Source organism: Alternaria postmessia, assembly GCF_024291825.1.
Source record: "Alternaria postmessia strain BMP 2775 chromosome Unknown scaffold_20, whole genome shotgun sequence".
Classification (NCBI taxonomy): Eukaryota; Fungi; Ascomycota; class Dothideomycetes; order Pleosporales; family Pleosporaceae; genus Alternaria; species Alternaria postmessia.
In genome coordinates this window covers 360,127-384,691 of record NW_026260093.1, presented here as the reverse complement: position 1 = coordinate 384,691, position 24,565 = coordinate 360,127, and the positions used below count along the sequence as shown (strand labels likewise).

The 24,565-nt window shown below is 52.2% G+C and overlaps 9 protein-coding genes across 9 annotated transcripts; 4 read left to right on the top strand and 5 right to left on the bottom strand.

Moving 5' to 3' along the window:
- Positions 1-42: 42 nt before the first annotated feature.
- J4E82_004391 (uncharacterized protein) lies at positions 43-1,381 on the bottom strand (the record flags this gene model as incomplete). Its single annotated transcript, XM_051730670.1, has 2 exons — positions 43-708; positions 764-1,381. The coding sequence occupies 2 exons, from the start codon at positions 1,379-1,381 to the stop codon at positions 43-45; spliced, it is 1,284 nt and encodes a 427-aa protein (XP_051589719.1).
- Positions 1,382-2,627: 1,246 nt separating this feature from the next.
- Positions 2,628-5,134, bottom strand: J4E82_004390 (uncharacterized protein; the record flags this gene model as incomplete). Its single annotated transcript, XM_051730669.1, has 2 exons — positions 2,628-4,912; positions 4,963-5,134. The coding sequence occupies 2 exons, from the start codon at positions 5,132-5,134 to the stop codon at positions 2,628-2,630; spliced, it is 2,457 nt and encodes an 818-aa protein (XP_051589718.1).
- Positions 5,135-6,782: 1,648 nt separating this feature from the next.
- Positions 6,783-11,681, bottom strand: J4E82_004389 (uncharacterized protein; the record flags this gene model as incomplete). Its single annotated transcript, XM_051730668.1, has 3 exons — positions 6,783-8,261; positions 8,317-9,288; positions 9,339-11,681. The coding sequence occupies 3 exons, from the start codon at positions 11,679-11,681 to the stop codon at positions 6,783-6,785; spliced, it is 4,794 nt and encodes a 1,597-aa protein (XP_051589717.1).
- Positions 11,682-13,275: 1,594 nt separating this feature from the next.
- On the bottom strand, positions 13,276-14,136 carry J4E82_004388 (uncharacterized protein; the record flags this gene model as incomplete). Its single annotated transcript, XM_051730667.1, has 2 exons — positions 13,276-13,774; positions 13,826-14,136. The coding sequence occupies 2 exons, from the start codon at positions 14,134-14,136 to the stop codon at positions 13,276-13,278; spliced, it is 810 nt and encodes a 269-aa protein (XP_051589716.1).
- Positions 14,137-14,465: 329 nt separating this feature from the next.
- Positions 14,466-15,733, top strand: J4E82_004387 (uncharacterized protein; the record flags this gene model as incomplete). Its single annotated transcript, XM_051730666.1, has 2 exons — positions 14,466-14,576; positions 14,627-15,733. The coding sequence occupies 2 exons, from the start codon at positions 14,466-14,468 to the stop codon at positions 15,731-15,733; spliced, it is 1,218 nt and encodes a 405-aa protein (XP_051589715.1).
- A 245-nt stretch (positions 15,734-15,978) lies between these two features.
- Positions 15,979-17,628, bottom strand: J4E82_004386 (uncharacterized protein; the record flags this gene model as incomplete). The annotated part of the gene is made up of 2 exons (XM_051730665.1): positions 15,979-17,510; positions 17,574-17,628. 2 exons carry the CDS (start codon positions 17,626-17,628, stop codon positions 15,979-15,981), a joined length of 1,587 nt encoding a protein of 528 aa, XP_051589714.1.
- Positions 17,629-18,010: 382 nt separating this feature from the next.
- ATP23 (Mitochondrial inner membrane protease atp23) lies at positions 18,011-18,736 on the top strand (the record flags this gene model as incomplete). Its single annotated transcript, XM_051730664.1, has 1 exon — positions 18,011-18,736. The coding sequence occupies one exon, from the start codon at positions 18,011-18,013 to the stop codon at positions 18,734-18,736; it is 726 nt and encodes a 241-aa protein (XP_051589713.1).
- Positions 18,737-19,230: 494 nt separating this feature from the next.
- On the top strand, positions 19,231-19,799 carry J4E82_004384 (uncharacterized protein; the record flags this gene model as incomplete). The annotated part of the gene is made up of 2 exons (XM_051730663.1): positions 19,231-19,713; positions 19,767-19,799. The coding sequence occupies 2 exons, from the start codon at positions 19,231-19,233 to the stop codon at positions 19,797-19,799; spliced, it is 516 nt and encodes a 171-aa protein (XP_051589712.1).
- A 1,946-nt stretch (positions 19,800-21,745) lies between these two features.
- Positions 21,746-23,007, top strand: J4E82_004383 (uncharacterized protein; the record flags this gene model as incomplete). The annotated part of the gene is made up of 3 exons (XM_051730662.1): positions 21,746-21,758; positions 21,811-22,545; positions 22,604-23,007. 3 exons carry the CDS (start codon positions 21,746-21,748, stop codon positions 23,005-23,007), a joined length of 1,152 nt encoding a protein of 383 aa, XP_051589711.1.
- Between the last annotated feature and the right edge of the window lie 1,558 nt (positions 23,008-24,565).

Below are 24,565 nucleotides of genomic sequence, written 5' to 3'. Positions count from 1 at the left end.
ATACAAACTCGACTCCTATCAAGGCACACATAGTCTCGATTCTTATCGTCCCTGCTGCCCAGCGAGACCAGGTCCATCTCTAGTCCAACCGCCCTTCCGCATACCCTCCTCGATCCTGCCCCAAATTCTCTCTACAACCTCGCGATCCCTCCACCTACCCTTTTCGCTTCCCGTCCACTTGTCTACGCCTACAGGCAGCACACCCCTACCCAGCTGCTTGACCGTCTCCGGTGGCTCTTCTGAGCTCCAGCCCACAAAAATACCTGGGTAGTTTGCAAAAAGCTCAGCTGGCTGGGTGTACTTGTAGCTCTTGAATTGCCAGAGCTGGCCTGTAGTGAAGATGGCAACTACACGGCTCCAGTATGTAGGCTTGAAACTGGCGGTGGAGTCAACGCAGATAAATGTCAACGGTTGTGAGGAGATGGAGGGGAGGAGACGTTGGATCTGGATCATGTTTGCTGAGGCGGATGTGCTGGACGAGTCTGTAGTATTGGGTGGGATGAAGATGCCGTCGCTCAGGAAGGTTTTTACGTTCGAGGTACGGAGGAGGGACGAGGCGGATGGAGACAGGAGGATAATGGGTTGCAGACGGCGCTGAGTACGCTTTTGGAGGTTCGCGACCAGGGCAGGTTGAGGCGCAGGGATTTTGTTGGCGTCGGGGCGTGAGCGGAGGAATGTACTGGCGATCTTGCGGTAAGATGAGAAGTCCTGGTATGTGTTAGTCTACCGTTGTGACGATATTAACAAGCTGGGTGATACATACGACGTTCTTGGTACCTCTCAGCACGCTGTTGTGGTCTCCCATCTTCCTTTCTCCGTCGTAGATCTGCAGTAACCGCGCATCCACCATCTTGCCCGCGCTCCCTACTTTGGTGCCCCTTCCTCCATCAACTGGAACGCCCTTTCCACCTGCAATCGCCGCCGCATCACCAGCGGCCGCAGCCAGGGCGCCTTCATCTATAGGAGCGATGCTATCACTGCTCTCCGTCTCTCCGCTCAACCAAGCAATAAGCTCAATCTTCTGCGCGAACGTCAAATTCTGCACACTTCCTCCCGCACCACTTGGCAGCTCCTCGTTGATCGTCTGGACAGCGGCGAAGTAGTCGGTGACAGAAGCGTCCTTGTTCAGCCACGCGAAGTAGCAGCTGCGCAAATCAACCGCCTTGCCATCTGGGGCGAATCGCGTGGGTGTGTTCAGCGCAAACACTCTGTGGTCGCCAGAGTCGGTATTGAAGGAGACGTGTGTTGCGACGGAGAGATCAGCGACAGTGTCGGCAGGTGTAGGTTCGGCGCTCGTGGTGAGAATAGGTGTTGCGCTGGCTTTGATGCTCAGGCGGAGGTTGTAGAGCGCGTCTGCGACTTCGGCTTCTGCTGCAGCCATTTTGAAGCGATTGGCGCGTCGTGCGCGTGTGAGGAAGCTGGAAACTGGGGGTGGTGGCTCTTTGGCGTTGATGCTGGGAGCTTGAGTTCGCGACTATGCGATTGCACTTTCGGGGAGGATGCCGGGGTTTCTCCGATTGGAACGTGCCTCGGACTTCCGCTTGCGTCTTCACTCCGCCAGCACAACTATGTCTACAAGTCCATACACTATATCCGTGTTAAGGTATTCTCCCAAGTATTGAAGTCGACGAAACAGCTATCACAGTCTTGATGTCCACTAAAAGCAAGCATTGCTCCAAGAAGGAGCTTGCATCTTCTGAGTCAAGAAGGTACACAATTCAGTCACTCCCTTAGTATGGGACAGTTTCCGCAATAGAGTGATCTCGTCTCTCGCCTCTAATTCTACCCCAGCTTTGTGGTGACAGCTTCTCACGTGCTGCGCCAGATTTACCAGGTGAGAGAGCGTGTACGCGTTCAAAGTCAATACTTAAGCTCCCACACCGGCTTTCAGACCATCACTCATACACCACAATCAGATATATGGGCAACTTCAAACTCAAGCCAAGTACTAATCACGCCGACGCCACTGCAAATCTCAAGGAACCACAGAATACCCACACCACCTTCTGTCCTACCGAAAGCGAGACCATGTCTGCAGTAGTCCTCCCCGATTGGATGGTGGATGCGGCATCAAGCGCCGACAGTGACGAATAAGATGATCAGAATCTCGGACTTCACGCAAAAGACAAATATTCTGCAACCGAAACGATCGATCGTATGATCCGACGATCTGTACAACAGATTGACAAACAAGAATACAACAGATTGACAGACAAGAACTCATGAAGGTAATTGCTAAGGAAACCTCATGCGCCACCAAGCAACTGCTTGATGAGGAGTACTTCTTGGTGAAGCGATGGAGCTTTGGTGGTGATACGTCAACTACAAGTTGATCAGTCTTGTTGGAGATAGATGATGACTATATTTTTATCGCAACGATGTGAACTTGCTCGCTTCGTCTCTGATTCTCTGAATGTTCTACAATACCTTGGAGGTCCGCAAAGCACAGAGCGATAACAGGTAGTCTCTCCATCCACAAGTTTTCTCACCTAGCACAGATTAAGAGGTTAGCACAAAAATAGGGTTGATCTTCGCAAGGGAGGTAGAGTTGAACGTTAAACTTATACATTATCATAGCGTGGTCGTTAAACTAAGATCACATGCTAATCCCTCTTGGGAATATCTATCTACTGGCTGACAACAGTGAAGCTGTCCTGAACCTTCAGGTCACGGCTGCTGAGACCAACCCAGATGGTGAACTCGCCCTCAGGGATAACCCACTGCTGGCTGACAATGTCCCAGTAGCTCAAGTCCCTGCGCTGAAGCTCAAAGGAAACCTTCTGGCTCTCACCCTCCTCAAGGTAGACCTTCTCGAAACCGCGGAGCTGACGGATGGGTGTGCCAGCAGGTGCGGAAGAGGGAAGGCCGACGTAAAGCTGAGGGACAGTGGCACCGGCAACGTCACCAGTGTTGGCAACAGAAACAGTGACGTTGTAGAGACCCTCCCAGAGAGCGGGGTTACCACCGGGCTGGATGGGGAGCTGCTCAGGGTGGGAAGTGATGTTGTGCTCAAGAGGGGAAGACTCAATGTCGGAGATCTCAAAGGTGGTGTATGAGAGACCGAAACCGAATTCGTAGCGGACAGACATGTTCTTGAGGTCGAAGTGGCGGTAGTCAATCTCGAGCTTCTCGTCGAACCAGCTCTGCCAGTCAGCGTATCCAGTGGTGTTGATAGCAGTGGTGGGAGGGGCGTTCCAGTCAGAGCCGTTGTTGGCAATAGTGTAAGGAAGGTGACCAGAAGGGTTGACGTGTCCGTAGAGAATGTCGACGAGCGAGTTTCCAGACTCCTGGCCAGGGAAGTGGGCAGCGAGGATAGCGGTAACGTTGGGGTGGTCAGACCATGGGAGGGTGTTGACACCAGCAGAGTGAGTAACGACGACAGTGTTGTTGCAGAAAGAAGCAACAGACTCGACAACCTCATCACCATCCCAGTCGTTTGAGAGATGAGCACGGTCAGCACCCTCCTCAGCCCAAGTCTTGAGCATGACAATGCAGACATCGGGGATGGAGCGGGGAATGACAAGCTGGCTGACGTTGTTGGAGATGATGTGAGTGTTGTTGAGGAAGGACTGGGTGATACCACCATCAGCAGCGACGCGGTCCTGAATGGCACGGAGAGGGGTGATCATGTAGGTGAATTGACCGGTACCAGAGCCACCACCAGCGAGGAGACTGCCGTACTCGTAGTTCTGCTGGTTGAGGACGGAGCTGCGGACTGGCTCGCCTGCATCGTTACCGAAGACGGCGACGTTGCGAGGAGCCTTGAGGGGCAGGGTACGGTCAACGTTCTTAAGGAGAACGCTGCCGGCGGCACCGTGTCGGCGGATCAGCTCACCGTGGTTGCCACGGACATCACGGCTAACTTCGCCAGTGAGGTTGTACTCGCGGGTCCACGTGCTGCGGGGCGAGAAGGTGTTGAGGTCAGCACCTGAGGGGTCGGCGGAGGGGAAGTCCTGATCTTGGCCGAGCTGGAAGTAAGGGGTCATGATACGCATAACCATGTCGTCGACACGGGACATGTCGAGACTGCCGTTGTTGACAGCAAGAGTGATGTTGCCACCAAAGTAAGAGGGGGTGCCAAAGTTCAGACCGTAGGCACCAAGTCCACCAGGCATGTTCATGTCAAGACCGGCCTCGATGGCAGCGACACCGGTGTGGGTGGCACCCCAATCAGACATAACGTATCCTTGGAAACCAAGCTCAGTCTTGAGCAGACCGTTTTGTGAGGCAGAGTTCTGGCATCCGTAAGATCCGTTGATCCTCTGGTATGAGCACATGAAGCTGGCGGCACGGGCCTTGGCTGCGTTGGCGAAAGGCCACATGTAGAGCTCGTGCATGGTACGGTCATCGATGTTGGATGAGAGAGCTGCAGTAGTTGCCTCTGTGTTGTCGTTCTCGTTCTCGTAGAGGGGATTGCGGAGAATTTCCTGCTCGTTGCCAACCCAGTGCTTTGCGCAGGCTTGCACACCCGCGTCCTGAACACCGGTGATGGTCTTCTCCATAGCTACACCGCTGAGGTAAGGGTCGGAGGAGAATCCTTCCCAGTTGCGGCCTGCGTAGGCGGAACGTCCAAGAGGACCGGCGACAGGGCCCAAGAAGATCTGAGAGCCCTTGGCCTTGAACTCACTACCCATGGCGTGACCACGCTCGTACATGATGTCTTTGTCCCATGTAGCTCCGGCAGATACACCAGCAGAGAAGACGCTGGCGTAGTCGGCAACACGGATTCCAAGAGGTCCATCCTGAAGACACAGACCAGGGAAGCCAAGGCGAGGGATAGCAACGATGTTGCCAACGCAAGGTCCGGCTTGACCAGTGACCATGTCGGCCTTCTCCTCAACAGTGAGCTGGGCTACGAAAGCTTTCGCCTTCTCAAGGCCCATCTCCCAGCCACCAGCGCCAGTGATGTTTGCTGCAAAGTGTTAGATTGATGACCATAGTGAGTGATAGAGGATAACTTACGCGAAGGGTAAACAGGTGGTGAGGAACCATACTCGGTCAAGATAGTAGTGTTGACCGGCTGTACGTACTCAAACGCATCTTCGTCACGGCCGCTACCAGCGAAGTTCTGGGCATTGACTGCAGCCAGGAGGGCAGAGCCCTTGAGCACTGCAGAGACGAGAGAAGGTGCCATGATTCTGGATTGTCGAAGGTGAATCGAGTGCCTGGATAGCCATTGTCGTTCTACACCGCAGTACTTATATACTGCTTCTCTCTCGGCGCACAATCGTCCGTCCGGTGGCAGTTCACGATCCGAATCATACAGCTAGAAGCCAGTGAGGCAGCCACAACCATGTACCGAAGTTTGCCCGTCCGGGTTGCGGAGTCTCCACATACCCGTACCATACCAATGGCGTCCTGGTTTCGAGGCAGACGACGTCATTTCAAGGCGGCATAGCGGTTGCCAAGATCCTGGTCGGACGTCTGTATGCGCGTCGGCAGATGCTTGTGGAGAAAGAATAACGAAGAGGTCGGAGCGGGTTGATTGACTCGCGCGAATCTGCGGGGATCGTGAGTGTAGTACATGACTCGTGACAGCGAGTCGCTTCGAGGCGCTGCAGTCGACTATGCAGGGTTAGCTCTTTCGCGCGTCAAATCCTGGAGGATGCTGTCTCCTCCACGTGCTACGAACCATCACTCTGGAACTGGAGGTTTCATCGACAGAGTATTCTTCGGTATCCGTCTCCGCATAACACATCGGTACACCTTCCATCACGACTCATGCACATGGGGAAACCGCGCAAAATGCGACCATGCACAGCCAAGCTCCACGTCTCCAGGCTTGTCTGTTCATTAGAAAGCGGGGCGAGATCTTGGAAGTTCTGTGTTGCCGACGAAAAGTCCCGACGACCATCGGTAGGGCATCGTCACGAGGTCCCGGATGAAGAGAAATTTTCGGTGCATGGAGCAAGCGTCGGAGCAAGTGGTAAAATTCGGTAGACGCTAAACCGACATCAGAAACGCATCCTTGGAAAACCCCAGCATCGCGACATGGGGATCGCTCCGGAGCTCCACAAGAGACTTCCCCGCAAAACGTTCTGGGCCGAAGTTGAGCCTCAAGTCGAGCGTAGATCGTCAGGTCAAGTTATTGGCAGCATGGAAATTGTCGCATCGCGGCAGCCGAAAACCGTTCTTGGTTAAGAATACCGCATTGTTTTTGCCTATGCGTAGTGGACTACCCGTACGTAATGTTATGAATCAGTGAACAAGACGTTTTCGGGATACTCAATCTGGTATGAGGACTGGTTAAGCATTCAAGAGTTTCCAACTCCACATCGTCCATGTTGAGCCGCTATCGCGGGAACTGTGCCATACTGAGGGAGTGACTGGATCATGATCGCATTCATACGTGCGTACTCAATTGAGCCTGCAGGGAACGACCCTTGCTTTGACATAACGGTCAAGGCGTGCACTCGTGACCTTTCGGTAACTTGCGAGATTTCACATGCCATAGCTTCTCTCCACCGTCTTCTAGTACCGGTCTTGCTTTCATGAGGCTCAAAGACGAGTCATTCGAGAATACCGCTCGAAGCTATAACGGGCCGAAGCCTCCATGGATGTACCAAGGAGACTACATGTACCGAGGCTATGGTCGAACTGCATCTGGACCGTTTTTGTCGCCGTCACGCCTACATTTACAAATATTGTCACCTGAGAAACGCAAGCCAAAGATTTGAACATAGGAATTAGTATTAACTATACTGATTAAATCAAATAACCCAAAGATCTATAGGTACGAAAGAGAACCACACCTCTCTTTAAGACCACCGACTTTATGGAGCTCAAGCGGTGCCAGCATCCTTTTCTCCACTTCGCTCTCCAGGGTGTCCACCCTGTTGCGCTGCCTTGTCCGCACCCTCCTTCGCCTTAGCAGGACCCTTCTTCTTGTGGAAAAGGTTCTTGAGGTTGGCAACACGGAACAAGTAGTAAGTAAGAATAGCAAGGAAAATGTTGAAGCCGATGAAGGCGAAGATGATGCCGAAGTTCCTCCATCGCTCGCCGTAGTAGATGGACGAACCCGCCAAGAACTGGTCCGCGTTGCTCAACGAGCAGTAGTTGCAGCTAGTGGTCGCCTCCGGGTTCTGGATGGTACCGCCCGCGGCAGCAGCGTAATCGGCTAGATAAGCGCCGCATGTCTGGCCAGCCGGTGGGTCGAAGACGGAAACTTCTTGCGCGCTACAAATAACCTGTCGACCAGAAAGCATGGTCGAGACCATTCCACCGATCCAGTACGTGAACGGGCTGACGCGGTACATGAATAACCAGAACCCAGGAAGTTGGCTCGGAGGCTGCAAAACACCGTTGAAGAGGATACTCATGAGTGTGAGAAGCGAGACGAGACCTGATGCTGTTTCGGCATTGGGTAGCGCTGCGATGGTCATGTCGGCAAAGGTGGACGTGTAAATGAGCAGTTGCACGCAGAACAGCAAAACCAAGCCTTGACGTTCACTGGACTGGCTCGCGCCCACGACCGGGTAGTAGAAAGTTGCGAAGGTGAGGATACCAGCGATAACACCGTATGGGATCTCAACAATGACGTTGGCAACCATGAAGGCGATCCAGCTGTAAGCCTTTGATGGCCTCTCGCGGGACTCGTAGAGAGAACGTTGCGTGATGAAGAGGGGTTGGATCTGTTGTACAAGCGATGAAAAGATGGTTGTAAGCATGAAGACCGAGAAGATGATAGTCTGCATGCCTGCAAGTGTCGTGTTGGCCTGGTAGAAGGAGAAACCGATGAAGAGACCAGCGATGGTGCAGAGACCAAACTTAGCCATAACGTAACTGGGCATGCGCCAATATTGCTGGAAAGCACGGTATGTGCACTCCACGATTTGCGTTGTCAGTGGCATGGCGAACTCGCCACCACCGGTCTCCGATGCAATATCGAGGTTTTCATGTTTCTTGGACTCATGGAGTTGATCGATCTGCTGCTGAACACCCTTGGCTTCTTCGCTCGCTTTCCAGACGTCGAACCAGTCCTCACCGTTGTTGTTCTTGCCAGCGTTCACGATCTCCAACATGTACTCAGCCGGGTTCTCATCTTCACCACAGGCACGTGCACCATTGTTCTCGAAGTACTCAAGAAGTGTTCGGGAGTTCTCGCCAAGGTCGCCGAAGTAGACAGTCTTACCACCACGGGCAAGGAAGAGGAGACGGTCGAACTCTTGGAAGAGAATGGCGCTGGGCTGATGGATGGTACAAAGAATGGCTTGGCCGGCATTGCTGAGCTTGCGGAGGAAGGCGATGATAGACCAGGAACTCTGTACAGAAGTTAGCAATCGTCAGCAAGATATATATTGGTGTGGAAATACTGACCTGTGAATCGAGACCCGAAGTGGGCTCGTCAAGGAAGAGCAGCAACTTCGGCTTGGCAGCGAGCTCAACACCAATTGTCAAGAGCTTGCGCTGTTCAACGTTCAGGCCCTCGCCAGGAACACCAACAACAGCTTCGGCAAAGTCGGACATGTTCAGCATCTTGATGACCTCTTCAACGTAATCGTGCTTCTCCTTCTTGCTGACAGTCTTGGGCTGGCGCAACATAGCGGAGAATTGTAATGCTTCGCGGACGGTTGAGGTCTCAAGATGAAGATCCTGTTGCTGAACGTAACCGGTCGAGCGTTGGAATGCGGGGTCGAGAGGCTTGCCGTTAACGAACATATCGCCTGTAATGACACCCATGGTGGTTCGCTGAGCCAGAACATCCAAAAGCGTAGTCTTTCCAGCTCCCGAGACACCCATAAGGGCGGTCATACTTCCAGGCTTGACGAAACCAGAGACATGGTCGAGCAATCGGCGTGGCTCACCCTTGATCTCGATATCGTAGACGACATCACGCCAAGTGAAAACACCCTTTTGTTCCTCAATAGCACTGACATCGCCAGCACCTTCATTCTCACCATGACCGGCAGCTCCAGCTTCCTCATCTGAACCCTTGCTGTAACCAGGTTGCATGTAGGCTGGAACGTGACCACGTCGGAAGACGAGTTGCTCAGCGGTGTTGGATGTGGAAGAGTTGACCTCGACGGCGATAAAGTAGGTAACCAAGAAGAAGATCAGGAAAGCCCAAAGGATGCCGAAGTTGCGCCAAACATGGCTCCAGGAGTACGAGTACGAAACCTCGATGAAGCTATCACCGTTGATAAACGTCTGTCCAGCAACTGCACCCTGAGTGTCACAGATGAACGAGTTGCCATTTGTGGAGTATCCGGGACCTGAAGGGATGAAGCTATCACAAGGGAAGTTGACCCCATGGAACTCGTTGGCGAGGAGGATTTCGAATGCATAGAACTAGAGAAAGTGTTAGCGTTCGATGGTAGAAGAGCGAGCAACAAGCTTACAATGGGATTGATCCATCGGATCCAGCCAAACCAATCAGGCATCTGGGGAATGCGAATAACGAAACCAGTGTAGATAACGAGGATAAGCACCAAGACACCGGCGCCTGCCATAGCTTGCGACGCTGTTTTCGTAACGGCTGCAGTTGTGCGGAAAATAGCTGCCATGACGAAGGTTGCCATATACGTGACGATGAAGAACAAGAAGAACTGTCCAGCGGTGTACCGAAGCTGTGCCAGGAAGTACAAAATGATGTTGAAGACTACAGCCTGTATAAACTTGACAGGTATATCGGCAACAATACCAGCGATAGCTTCGGTCGACGGGTGGTAGAATGCATACGAGTTGTGCTTCTCAACAATAGGGCGCTGGGCGTATAGACCTGAGATTTCACCAATGGACGTAAGGGCGTTGAAGAGAATGGCCAAGAAAATGACTGCTCCACGACCTTGGAACGAGCTGGAGCCATTGGAGTGACCGAAGTAGATGGAACCGACAATGAGAGCGATGACAACGTTAAGACCGGCTTGTGTGGCTGTAGAGGCTACGTCACCCCAAATACGCTGGTACGCTCGTCGTGTATTGAGCTTGATCTGCATAGGGACACTGATGAGGTAGGGAGACTTGGGGCGGGCATGTTTGGCCTGGATGTAGTTCTTCTGCTGGCGCAGTGTCTCTAGAGTGCCGTGCTCGTTGACTGGGTTCTCGGCTTCGAAGTCCTTGATTTCCTCGAGTAGGGCTTTGTACTCGGGAGAGTCGCGCCAGTACTTCTCAAAGTCTTCTGGCGTGCGTGGTACCTTGTTCTCCATACCCTCCCTGGGCTTTCGCTCATCTGGGTTGGTGACGGCTGTGAGGAAATCTCCAGCAGTCTGTCGAGGTGGGCAGTACCATCCTTGACGCTCGAAGTAGGCTTTCGCCTCGCTAGCAGGTCCAAAGTAGATTTGACGACCTTCGTAGAGAACGGCGGCTTTGTCGAATTGGTCGTACACGCTCTGACTAGCCTGGTAGATGGCCACCGCAGCAGCACCTCCAGCCAGATCGGAACCGACCCTCAAAGCCTTGACGAACTTCAGCGCAGTAGCTGAGTCCAAGCCACGAGTTGAGTTATCCCAAGCCGCGAAGGGGGCGCCAGCCAACAACATCTCGGCAACTGATACTCGCTTCCTCTCTCCACCAGAAACACCACGGACGAAGTCGTTTCCAACCTTGGTGTTGTAGGTGTGACTCAGTCCAAGCACGGCCATGACGACCTTGGCCATGAACTGTGAGAACTCGTCGCGGGTAGCTCCACCGGGTCGGTTCGATGGTGTTCTGACAGCCGCAGCGAACTCGAGAGTTTGGCCTACAGTCAAATGAGGGAAGTGCTTGTCGACTTCCTGATTGTATACTGTCTCGCCCTTGAACTCTTTGCGCATGCGCTCTTGGGGAATGCCGTTGTAATGAATGAGTGAGTCATCTGTCTCCAGACCATGAAGCTCACCAGTGAGAGCCTTCAGGAGTGTTGAGCAACCAGATCCGGGACGTCCAAGTACTACACAAAGCTCGCCGGCTCGGATGATACCGTCGAAGCTGTGGAGAATCTGCTTGCGTTCTGACTTGCCGAAGATTTCCTTCGCTCGGAACGGCATCATGAAAAGATCCGCGACGGTGTCCTGGAGTTGAAGAGCCTTACCGGAACCGAAAACGTTGAGGTTCTTGTAGACAACGTTGACTTTCTTCATCTCGATACCCTCACCTTCAAGCTGGTTCCGGAACATGTTCAGGAACTTGCTAAGATCAAAGGCCTCATTGGAGGGGTCCACTCGTGGGTCATTGGGCTGCGCAATGCTCATCTGCTGTGTCACTCTCGAAGCTGATGTGAAGATGCGCGCCAACTCCCGCCTGCCATCGTCGTCGATTTCAGGGCGGGTGGCACGACGTTGAAGCGTGCCTCCAGCCATATCGTCGGATGAAGATGAAGTAGCGGTTCGCTTTACTTTTCGCGACTCCCCATTGGATCCGAATTTTGTTTCCGAAGAGTCGGATGAGCTTGATGTGTTGACTTTCTCGAGAGGCACAACCTCCTCTCCTGTAGGATGAGATTGGGACGCTTCGGTGGAAGAGAACAATCCATGTCCTGCCGATGTTGATGTTTCTTGTGTGTAGGAGTGCGATGAGAAGAGTCCGTGGTTGCCATGAGCATGGCCATCGGGAAAGTAGGTTTCGCGGCCAGAAGCGGTTCGAACAACACCGTGGGCAGGAGTCTGAGATTCTGACCCTGATTGGGCAGTATTGTGGGTTTGTGTTTGATGAGAGTATGACGTATCCGACATGTTAGCCTCGCCGTTGGACTTGAAGTCAGCCATGGTGGGTTGCAGCGGCGAGTGCTGGCGTGTAATGTCAACGTCGGTGTTGTCTTATTTTGCTGACCACCTGCGACCGTTCAACATATATCAACTCCTAGACAACGTTTGGACCTATGTTGTCATAGCACCCCGGATGGCGGACACTCCCCATGCCCGCGACTAGTCCTGGCACCATCGCCTCGGACGAGATGCTTGGACCGTTTGAGTAAGATTCGTCCTTCACCGTAGTAGATGATTGGGAGCGTGCGCGCGCTACACGGGCCGAATTCGAAGTGTGCGGATCCACGTTCAGTGTGCTTGCGGCGTGCTGGTTCGAGACCGCAATTAGTCTTACTATACTGGGCGCCCAGTCAAGAGTCTGCTTTTTTCCTATGTTCAACATGACATCACAGCCCGGACGGCGGCGGAAGCGGAAGCAGCCAAGAAGAAGCCACCACAATCATAGCATTTAGTCGAAGCAGGATATATGGCCACCATCATGGAGAAGCCAAATCTACTCAGTATGCGCGGTTGTTGCTTACTTCTACAGGTGGTGATGCTGGGTCGCATCTGTCGTCCAACGCTTATTTTGGTCCGCGATCGACAGCTTACTACTTCCGGACGAGGGATCGCTCGGGATGCTCTATTACGTCTGCCACGCTTCTCGGTACCCGCCTTCCATTGTACAAACCCTTGCTGGCATCGCTGGCCATCCGGATGGTCCGAGGACGTCCACTCTGTGTTGTACAAGTTCCGGTGATTTTCTGTCTGTTGAGTTCCATCCATTTTCCACTTTTCGGTCGTAATCTGAGGCGGTGCACAACGGTCCCCCGAGTAAGGATTATCTCGGACGAATGCAACATCCGCTTGGCATAATCAAGTACACGCGTATGAACAGTCATGGAGCACTAGGGCAATTTTACTTGCTTATCTCAGCGTCTACAGAACTCAATTGTTTCTTGGGAGGTGATAAGGCAGGAACCTCCTACAGGTCCTAACGGCGCGCGCACGGTACTGACAGCGATCTGCATGCACCAGCGGTGAGGTTTAATATAAAAGCTGGGAGATAGAGTTTCAATGCTTCATTCCTGTCATGGAGAATTGCATTCGGGCATGAACATTCATGTGGCTCGTCTGCTCGAGATTCCATCGAGATCTCAGTACGCTTAGCGGTTCAGATGACCAGACGCACACGATCTTGAGATCCGCACACAGAACATCGTTTGTGCATGGATGCGCATCAAGCTCAAGATCGACTACATGCATTATGTGCTAGATATGTACACGATAGTGGATGGAGGATCACCATCGCGTCGCGCATGAGAGTTATTGGTGCATCTCGACAACGCTTCCGCAAGATAAGTGGAGTGCGTCTGTACTTGAAGCTTGTAGAACGGCAGATTCCCAAACTAAGATGCTTGGTTTCTGAGTACTGGTAAGTTGATTACTGAACAGAAGATTAGTTTGGTTTCGATCAACAGGTATACGAGCAAAGCACAAACCTTATTGATGGTTTTGCAGATTTAGTTCGCCGTTTACCGCTTCTAACGCTGTTGCTCTCATGTTGGTGGGCCCGTTTTCTTTCTTTTGGATGTTCTGTCGCATCCGCCCTAGCTTACTTCAATTGCAGCCCCTCGAGCTTATGCTCCACGATGGGTATGTGCTCCGCCAAGCGGTTGGGGTCTCGCATTATCGCAAGCACATCCTCTCTTCTTCCTGCGAGCTTCTTTCTCACATCCTCGTACTTCTCCTCCCTCGCCGTGTATTCTCTGAGCACCACATTGTCACCAAACTCGACAAATATCCGAGTGTCGCGTATCCTGAAGATAACATCGTCCAGACGCATGAAGAAGCGCACAAGTAATAGTAGCCGTTGCGGCATGACGCGAATCTTGCAAGATAGCATGGCAATGCCGTTGTCCGCTAGTTCGTCTTCGTAAAGCACTAATTCGTCGAAGAAGTGTATAGGGTCAGGTCGCTTGAGGAGAGCAAGTGGTATGGGAGTCTCGGTAGGCTCGAAGGCAGGTGTTGGCGGTGTGGTGCCCTTGTAATCTGTGCTATAGGACCAGTCGAACGGCTTGACGACTTCCTTGATATCCTCGAATTGCTTCTGTCTGGGAGCTGTCAGGCGGGCATTCAGAAGGCATCGTGGTATAAATCCTCACCGGTTCTGCTGCCACTCTTTGGAGTATGACACCTTGAACATCTTGTCGCCAGTCTTATCCACCAGATCCAGCGCATCGAAGGCATTGAACTCGATGTACCAGCCACTCTGTTCATGTTCTATCCGTACCATGTTGTCGCCGAATATCATCTCAGGCGGCGCAATGCCCAGCTTCTTGGTCATGTCTTCTATAGGACCGGCCTTGAGGATGGGCAGTTTGCGCGTGGTGATGGTGAAGCCTTGCTTGGTGATGGACGTGTCGGCGTGGCCAGGTGCCACGGTATCGGCGGGCGCTCCGTTGAGCGATGCCATATTATGAGATGTATGCGACGAGACCCTTTTGAAATAATGCAGCGAGGCGAGTGACGGTACGGATTCTTCTTCCTCTTCTTCGCTGCCAGCTGCAGGTGGGCCCGATGGCGGGGAGCTTCTTTGGAGTGGGGCGCGAACGAAAGCTCCGACCGCCGATCGCCGTCTCCCATAGCAACGTGTGAAACCCACTTGTTTGTGGTTAACTAGCTGGCATGCCGTCCCTGAACCTTGAACAACCATCAACATAGCATTCCATAATACCCTTGGGCACGTCTTTTGCTGCCGTACTGCCTGCTTCCTGTCGCTCCAGCCTGCATCTCGACATCGCCATGGCCGACGTTGCAAACCTCGAAGCCGCCTTTGAGCGCACCACCATCAACGATGAGAACGATGACCAGGTCGCATCCACGACCACCACTACGACCTACCACAAGGCAAAGGTGTGCATCAATTCGTCTGTCGTGTAGAGCTACTTCTAACAGAGTCAAAGTCTTCGGCAACCACATCCGGCCTGTCGTCGTCACAATCAGCTGCAAACCGCATGAAGCTGCCCCATCAGATTCCATTACAGAAGCTTGCCACACAAAACGCAAAGACGGCGAACATCGCCAAGGTCACCATCACAGCAAGCACCAGCCGCCCCTCAGAACAAAACCCCTCTCACCGCCGCACCCTTACCGAGTCAGCCATCTACACCGCTCCTTCAAACCCTGCACAACCCAAACAATGGCATCTGGGCATGTTCGAAATCGGCAAGCCCCTTGGAAAGGGAAAGTTTGGTCGCGTCTACCTCGCCAAGGAACGGTCGTCAGGCTTTGTGTGCGCTTTGAAGGTCCTCCACAAGTCCGAGCTCCAACAAGGCAAAGTCGAGAAGCAGGTCCGCCGAGAGATTGAGATCCAATCACACCTCACCCACCCCAACATCCTCAAGCTGTTTGGTCACTTCCACGACGCAAAGCGCATCTTCCTCATTCTCGAGTTTGCCGGCAAGGGAGAGCTCTACAAGCACCTCCGCAAGGAACAACGCTTCCCAGAATGGAAAGCAGCACAATACATTGCCCAAATGGCCGCAGCGCTCAAGTACCTCCACAAGAAGCACGTCATGCACCGCGACATCAAGCCCGAGAACATCCTCGTAGGCATTCACGGCGAGATCAAGATTTCTGACTTTGGTTGGTCGGTTCACGCACCCAACAACCGCCGAAACACCATGTGCGGAACTCTCGACTACCTGCCCCCGGAGATGCTTCGCGGTGGCGGCAAGGACAACTACTACTCCGAGAAGGTTGACCTGTGGAGTTTGGGTGTCTTGACATATGAGTTCTTGGTCGGCGAAGCGCCTTTTGAGGACACACAAGTCATGACACAGCGCAAGATTGCGAGGGGAGAGTACACAGTCCCAAGCTTTGTCAGCGCAGAAGCACGGGATCTCATCAAGAGACTCCTGGTACTTGACCCTGAGAAGCGTATCGCGCTCGAGGATGTTGAGGTACACCCGTGGATCGTGAAGCACTGCAAGGGCAGCCCACGAGCTTACGAGCGTACCTCTGGGGGCAAGATCCGCAGCAGCTCAGAGCAATCTGAGGAGAGCTACTAGACTTGTTCTTGGTCTTCATTACATAATGTCTAACATTTACGACGGCGAAAGGGCGTTCTGCACGGAAGTCATTGATTTTTTTTTCTTAGTCGCGCTTATAGTCGCATTGCTTGGAGTCTTCGGTTTGCCGTTGGCGTTTGGTATATTCATGGGTATACACCCCACATCGCATGCAATGCAAGCATTTCAATCTTCATTCTTGACCCATGTCTATTTGCCATCTACACGCTATGAAGATACCCGCCTCAATGCGCCTCGACCATCTCACTCTTCTTTTCTCCATGCCTAAAGTCGGGCGTGCTAGGTCTACTCCTCTCGCCCCCAAAGAAAGCGATGTTCTCTCGCAACGCCACATACTCACTATCTGCATAACCCAACGCCTCACTAATTTGCGTTGAATGGAGGCCTTTGATTCTCCTAATTTCGGTAGCTGAGTAGTTAACTACTGCTCGCCCAATCTCAGTCGGTGCTGGGTTGTGCAGTTCGTAATTGGGTGGGTGCTGCAGTGTCTGCGAGGAACTCATCGAGTACGATGATGACGATGAGTGCGTAAGGGGATGTCGAATTGGAATTGGGGCGTGTACGCCGTGTGCTAGAGCGCCAGGCGTTGTAGGTGGTTGCGGGGTTGTTGGCGATTGCACTGGTTTAGGAGAATGTGATGTGTTGGATAGACGTTTGACAACGACGATGCGTACGGCTTCTTGCTGGGCGAAGTGGCCATCTACTTCTACGATGCCGACAGGTAGTAGTCCAGCTTTATCGCTCAACGCAGCCCATGCACCCTGGTCGATGTATATTGTTCCGTGGGGCGCAAGACCGTGCAAGATCCAGAAGTAGCGGTCGCGGATTGGGTTGGATATCGGGAGGAAACGGGTGTGTAGGGGCACTGGTTCTTCTGGTTTGTGCGATGCGCTTCCAGCGAGCTGTTGGTCGCCCAGCGAGGCTGTAGATGCAGAGAGATCGTGATTTGAGTCTTGCAAGGCTGCTTGAGCATGTACTGCGCCTTCTTCCTGCAAGTTGGTGACGGAATTTCGACTTGACATCCTTGCCTTTCTTTGTTTCTCTGCGTGCGCAATAATGCCCGAGATGTTGCCTGGTTTACTACTCTTCGTGATGACTGTCGTGACACCCGCACTTGTCGCCAACCTTGCTGCTACGATCTTGGTGCTCATACCGCCTGTTCCCAGGGAACTGCCGGCCGAGCTTACATCTGCTGCCAGCTCTGCAATATCTTCCACAACAGCAATGGATTTTGCGTCTGGGTTGGTGCGCGGATTCTTATCGTAGAGACAGTCCACATCCGTCATAAGGAAGAGGTAATCCGCCTGGACCATACCCGCAGTTATAGCACTCAATGTGTCGTTGTCACCAAACTTGATTTCTGTGACGGCCAAAGTATCATTCTCGTTCACAATAGGAATGACACCCATGCTCAGGAGTTCAATGAATGTATTCTGCGCATTCTGGTACTGTGTTCGATCGGCAATGTCGTTTCGCGTCAACAGCACCTGAGCAATTGGTTGCTCCAAGTTGCCAAATAGCTGATCCCATAGCGACATCAATCTGCTTTGACCGATAGCCGCAAGCGCTTGGACTTGTGGGAGGTGTTTTGGACGTCGTGGGAGATTCATACGTCGTAAACCCACACCAATGGCACCAGAGGATACGATTACGACGCGGTGCCCGGCCGTGCGTAGGCTGCATGCTGTCTCGACAATGAGGGAGAGGATGGAGAGGAGGGGCTGATGTGTTTTTTCGTCAACTATGGATGAGGTTCCTGGTTGTGTTGGTCAGGTGCTCTCTTCTTTTCGATGCGAAATAAGTACTGTTCTGTATTTACCGAGTTTTATCACGACGGTGAGTTGGCCGGGCTGCTTGCGCATATGGACAGCCATTGCGAAAGAGGGTGTGATGCAATGGCGGCAGGCGCAGATGTGGGATAGTCAAGAAGATTGTAGGAGAGAAGGGACCGCCGAGATGTAGTTGGAGCTCAGCGCTTCATCACATAGACGCCGCTCTTTATATTGTTGCGCAACTGATGACTGGAACAAGCCCAAGTTTCCCTCGCAAGCGATCTTCGGGCTCCCTTGCTCGCGGTGACGTCTTCCCTCCGATTGGCTCCCCGCGCTACCAGCTCCTTCCCCATCTCCACCTAAACTTTTCGCGACGGGAATTGAGACCACGCCCTACCGTAAACATCGTTGTACGTCACGCCACACATCTGCGCCCTTCACTCCGGTCACCGAACTCCAAAGTTGCACACCGCCGAACCATACCATGGCAAACCCCGAGACGGCGCCCGATGGCGCATCCCTCTCCGCCATGGCTCAACCACCCCCTCAGAAGATCGACCCCGTATACTACACATGGAGCAGTACCTTCAACATAATGCTCGGTCGCATGACAGGCTCTCGAGACATCGAATTAGAAAAGGGCTACTTCAGCGAAATGGACAAGATAAAAGCAGACTCGATATGCAAGCGATGCGAGTCGAACAAGGAATACCTATTACAATACAGTCCCATTATACGCTTCCTGTCAGATGAAGTATACAAATTGGGAGGCGATCTGAACAAGGACAATATACTGTGCCGCATGTGCACGAATGAGCAATCGGGCGGTTTCTCCCTCGACCATGGCATCCTCCTCTGCGCCAACAAGTTCCGCAATCGCGGACATCAGGAAGACACCATGGCGCACGAGATGGTTCACGCGTGGGACCATCTAAAATTCAAAGTCGAGTCCGAGAACCTGCGACACCAGGCTTGCCTTGAGATACGCGCTTCCACACTCAGCGGCGAATGTCGTTTCTCTAGAGAGTTCTTCACACGGAACCAGTGGCGCATCACCGAACAACTACAATCGTGTGTTAGACGGAGAGCGACATTGAGTATGATGGCTAGGCCAGGCATAAAGGACCAAGAGCATGCTGGAAAGGTAGTCAACGAAGTATGGGATAGTTGTTTCCGGGATACAAGGCCATTTGACGAGATATATCGATAATGCAGACAAGTGAGAGATGTGATTGGTCGGTTCGTACGATGTACTATAACGGTTGTACTACCCTTGTACGTGCGCATAGCAATGGCGTTGATAAGGGTGCTGGGATTTTCAGGTATACTAGAGGGCGTGGTGTTGTCCAATATTTCTTCTCCGCTCAATTGACAACTTAGGCCTTAAGAGAAGTTTCGCGTATAACCACTTTGTCGAGCTGTTTCCTTGAGGAGAAGTCAGAAGTTGTTGTTTTTGGCCCCCAATACTTGATTAGGCGGTGGCTGCCCAAGCGAAGCGCGAGGCGTATTCCCACCCTGTCAGTTGGTGCTCCGCCGCAATGTTATGATGAGGCTGGACACAACATGGACGCCTTGAAACACGCAGACTTTATGGGTATATACAACATGGCTAGAAGTACCAGGACCCGTACCTCTTCCCTAACCAGCCCCGATATCTCAAATCTCGTCATCCGCTCCGGACTCCAATTTTAACGTCCCTTCAAAATGTTACCACACACCCTACTATGTCTTCTCTTTGTCGCAACATCCTCCGCGGCTTTTATTCCACCGCCACCGCGACCCATCCCAAGACCTATAACACCAGACGAACCCTTCTCGCCTATTGTGCCCAATGAACCCCAAGTACCAGCAGCAAGACCAAACCGGCCAGAACCAGAAGTACCAGAAACACCTGACGCACCTGACAACAACTCACAAGATTCAAATACAAACACGCCGGCGGGGTTATTTGTCCCGTATCCAACTAAAACGGCAACCTTGTCACCTGCAGAGGCTTGGCAATCCTTTCTTGATTCGACAGCAACGGCAACTTCTACAACAGGATCTGGCTCTTCTAGTACGGCGCGGGTAAGCAAAACGGCGAAGCACTCTGCTTCGTCGACATCGAGTGTGACGGCGCCGGTGGAAGGAGAGGCAGCTAAGATTGAGGGTATGGGTATGAAGCTATGGGTGGGTGTGACTGGCTTTGTGAGTAAATCGATGAAAATGATGTATAAGGTTGATGGACTGATTGTTGGTAGACGATTGTGTCAGCAATGGCGGTTGTCTTTTAGGGACATCAAAAGTGACGAAGACGGAGACCATGTCTGCACTTGCTGTACGTGTCTCACGTCTCGTCATATCTGTTGTTTGCCAGGTTTATATGAGGCTTTCTACTTCCCTGCCTCCTTCCCCCGTTCATCAGCTGCTTTGCAACATTCAAACAAACTCATGCGCACTTAGCCATGGAACCTGAGCCCCTACGAAGACTCATGTCTGCCAGAAGTGTGAAAAGTGTGGATCATGTCAGTTCTGCTCATTCTCGAGAATGAAGTTGAAGACTTTGTCAAGCATCGAAAAGAGGACATGATTCACAGGTCGTGGCATCGCAGCTGGTAACTTTGGAGGAGGGTGGGTCTGTTCTATGGTGTTTTATGCACCCAGACCTTCATCGTGCAGCAACACAGTCTCCAACGAGTGTTCAAAAGCGGAGTTTTTGTTGTCTCGAGATGCCGAAATGAGCAGGCTGTGTTCTTCTGGCCTCACTTGGCAAGATTCTCTATGGAGGTTTTGATCGACAGAAGTGGATATACGTTCACATCTCGCAACGCGCTCCGCAGATGTTTTGGAGTGTCTATGCCTGTGTGTATAAAACCTCTCCTCTTGTCATCATCGACCGTCACCTCGAATACCTATTCAATGTTTGATCATACTCAAGATGTGGTCTTGCATGTGTCATGATATATCGAAGTCTTTGTTTGTCCTTCTCAGTAAGCAACCGATATCAAGGCCTGTTACGCAAGATTGTACGTGCGGCATTTAGTTCGGTCCGAAAGTTCTCGAAAAGGCGTGAAGGTATACTTCCGGGACTTTTGTATGACTTATGATCTGAACAAGTGCGACGCGTTCGTATATGCCGACTGCGGCTGAGATACTCTTAGATATGAGCTACGCTACCTTGCGTGATTCCTGTATCAAATTGAATGATTGCAGGATAGCTTGCGATTTGATGGGCGTCGGAAGGTTGGCAGATTCAGCCCCTGAGATACATATCCATGTATGTTTTGGTCTTTGTTGAAGAATGCAAAAGTAGCCCTTACCTAAGCCTCGAAGCATTACAAAGCTTTCTGATACATCCGTATCTTCCGCTGACATACGTATTGCAGTCTTGGCCTTTTGCGCCCTGCATAATTATGTCAGGGTCTACTCAGCACAGAGGAATGAGAAGGTTGCGCATGCATCGATCCGGAAACCAGGGTCATGCCAAGCCGCTAGTCACATGGCTCTTTTCAAGTTCACGTTTCTAAGGTAAATCTTTCCTTCTATCAGCGCTGCGATCATTTCAGATAGATTGCAGTTTGCCGTATATGTGTATTCTCGGTTCTTCTTCGTATGTTGGGATAAGGGAGTTTTGGATACCGCTGGTCGATCGCGCATGACATCGTGGATTATTTATGGCCTACGCAATTCCCGCCGTCCTGCATCATTTCCGCGATCAGTCATCTGGTCATCTTCGCACTAAGTAGCCATACCGTTGGACGGAATCCATTTTTCCGCGCATTCACTCCGCCTTTCCACCATGTGCTGGTGGCACCCCGGATGAATGTTTCATGTCGTACATTTGCAACGTTTCGACCAAACAGAACGCGTCTTTGTTCTTTCGCCACGGACTGGCCGGTCACGCCCCACGTTCTTCCGAGCCGTTCCCCGTGCTAGCACTGACTTCCCAGTGCCTGGTGGTGGGGCGAACACCTCCTCTTGCATAGTGCTGCTGTCAAGCCTTGCCTGTTCTTGGCTTTAGTGCTTGAATTGCTTGTGCTTTCTGGTCGGAAATGACAAGGCTTCAGATTTCTACAGTGGCCGCGCGCGCAAAATTATGTGGCGACTCGTCGGGGATATGCAGGTGGCTTTTGGACGGAAATTCTGGGACCGCAAGATCATGAACGTATATATACAGGAGTGTCAGTACCCTGTGGATGTAAGAAGTTTTTGAGATTCACATCAGCTCAACCCTTTCAAAATGCGATTCCAAGGTACTAGAAGCAGCATACGACGCGGACCATCCCTATACTAACTCCCATGTAGCTTCATCTACGTCAGTCATTCTTGCTGCTGTAGGAACAGCAGCCGCCGTACCCTCGCCTTCTTCAACTGCGACTACGGATGCCTGCTACGTGACTGAGTATGCGGCTATCCCGGCAGCAACAGCGGCCTGCACTTCCATAACTCTTGATGGTCTCACCGTACCTGGAAACTCGACGATTGATCTTTCAAAACTGAAGAGTGGAACCAAGGTGACATTCAAGGGAAAGACATTCTGGGAATATGCCGATGCAAACTATGCTTTCATCAAGGTGGGAGGATCCAACATCGAAATTACAGCCGACGAAGATGCGGTGCTCGATGGTAATGGTCAAGCTTGGTGGGACGGTCTTGGTAGCAACGGAGGCCTTACCAAGCCAAACCACTTTATCGAGATCAGCAAGGTTCTTGGAAACAGCTCGGTTCACGACATCTATATCGAGAACTATCCCGTCCACTGCTTCGCTATTAGTAACAGTGCTGGTCTGGATATTCACCACATTACGCTGAACAACAGCGCTGGATATGCACCCAACAACCGCTCCAACGGCCTACCGGCATCACACAACAGCGACGGATTCGACTTGGGAAGCACCAATGACACCACAGTTCGTGACAGCGTTGTTATCAATCAAGACGACTGTGTCGCTGTCACAAGCGGAAACAACATCCTGGTTAACAACATGTACTGCAACGGCAGTCACGGTCTTTCCATTGGATCAGTTGGCGGAAAGTCAAGTATGTCATCCTTTCAATTACCTATCTTCGATCGCGTCCCACTAACCTTATCCTTTAGACAACAATGTTACCAACATATCCTTCACCAACTCTGTCGTTCTGAACGCTGAGAACGGAGCCCGCATAAAGTCGAACTCGAACACTACCGGCTTCATCTCCAATATCCTTTTCGAGAACATTCGCGTTGAGAACATATCCATCTACGGAATTGATATCCAGCAAGACTACCTGAACGGTGGACCAACCGGCAACCCAACGAACGGTGTCATCATCCAGAACATTGTCATGAGGAACATCACCGGAACTGCAACAGAGGAGGGAAAGAACTACTATATCCTCTGTGGAGAGGGAAGCTGTAGCAACATCAAGATTGACGACGTTCATATCACCGGGGGCGGATTGGAGAGTTCTTGTAACTTCAAGACGGCAGGCAACTTTGACTGCGATGGTCACTTTGTATAATCAGATAATGATAGGACAAGCGTTATGCTTCGTGTTAGATAAATTAGACCGACGCGCCGGGTGCCGTGCGCTATCATCTATTGAGCCTAAGAAGACGGCATGCGTTGAGCGAAAGTCGTCGTGTAGATCCTTGGACGGATCGATGAAGGGGTGTAACACTGGCTGCTTCTGGATTGTGGAGCATCGCGACCTCCGAATGAACTGCGCATGCGCCCACGTGACGTACAATTCAACGTTAAGCCGGTGTCGCGCCAATGGTGTACTGCTTAAATCCGCGCCCAGGCAAAGTTTGTTCAACGGTTTGAAGAAATCGTTCGCGGTCTGGACGATCCCCAAAAGTGCCGTGGCGTTTCGGGACCCGAACAATCGCGCCGCTTTCATCAGGGACGCCGCCCCACTGTGGGTACATTGAACACAACCCGGGAGAAGCGTGATGCTGTTAATTACACCTTCATGTTACCGCACCGTCCGGGTCCTCATACCAAGCAGTCGAACGCTCTAGCTAAGGCTGTTATCTTTGAACTAATGGATTTACCCGGCCTCTTCCTGCCCGTTGTGGCAGGCTTCCGTCTCCTTACATTAACCCTACACTAGTCGAAGTGTCCTTTCACTGCGCGTCGATTACGCGATACCGTCCAGTTGCATGGGCATCTTCAGCGATGACGGCCTGCAGCAGCCCAACTGCTACGATCACAGTCCCGAAGCATTCATTCGCTGCTACCGGTTATGCATGGGGGACGTGCTTCTGCCGTCAGCACCCCATTCTGTCAGCCACCTGTCTCAAGTTCATCATCGTGGGCATGGTACTCGAGTCCTGATTGATCTGCGTGAGTTATGAGCATTGCGAGCAAGTCTTGCGTCAGTCGATGGTGGTTGCCAGATGGTGTGAATCCTTCATCGTCTGGCGCGAACTGCAAGAACTGGGTCTCCGGATTAAGCGACGGCGTGATGCCGATATTCGGCGTGCAGGATGAACAGATAGCTCATGTCAGGTCCCACCAAAAATGTCACTCATCACGGCACCAACACGCTTCCAGCAGTTAACCAGCGGTGCGTCATCCAGGTACCGCGCTGCATGCCCCTTACAGGGCCTAGTGTTCGGATGGCTTCGTTGCGAATGGCCTGTTGCGTATCTGCGATAGGTTGCGTGCTTTGCACACCACGTCTGTGCGAATCATCGCCTCGCGCAGACACTTTGCCCGGCCATATCTCGACCGGAATCGACCTAGGCAAACCGTGTTTAAACCCACGCTGGCAGAGACTTTTGTCGTGGATGCGCGCACATCATTTCATTCATTCTCGTCGCTGGTCCTCGTGTTCTTTCAGCCCCTACTACGGTTCTTTGCGGCCACCTCAAACACGCTACAGATTGGCACGCCTGTCGTAACCTCAGCCTTGCCCCAGCTTTGAGGCCAAACCAGGGCAGTGGTCATGTCGATGTTGCGCACGAGCGCCCCCGCGAGCAACCCACAATTAGCTTCTTCTACAATCCTTCCATACGTCTTCTAGAAGAGTGCCGTTTCCGCGCTCCCCGCTGCAGTCTTGCGTGAGGTGATCC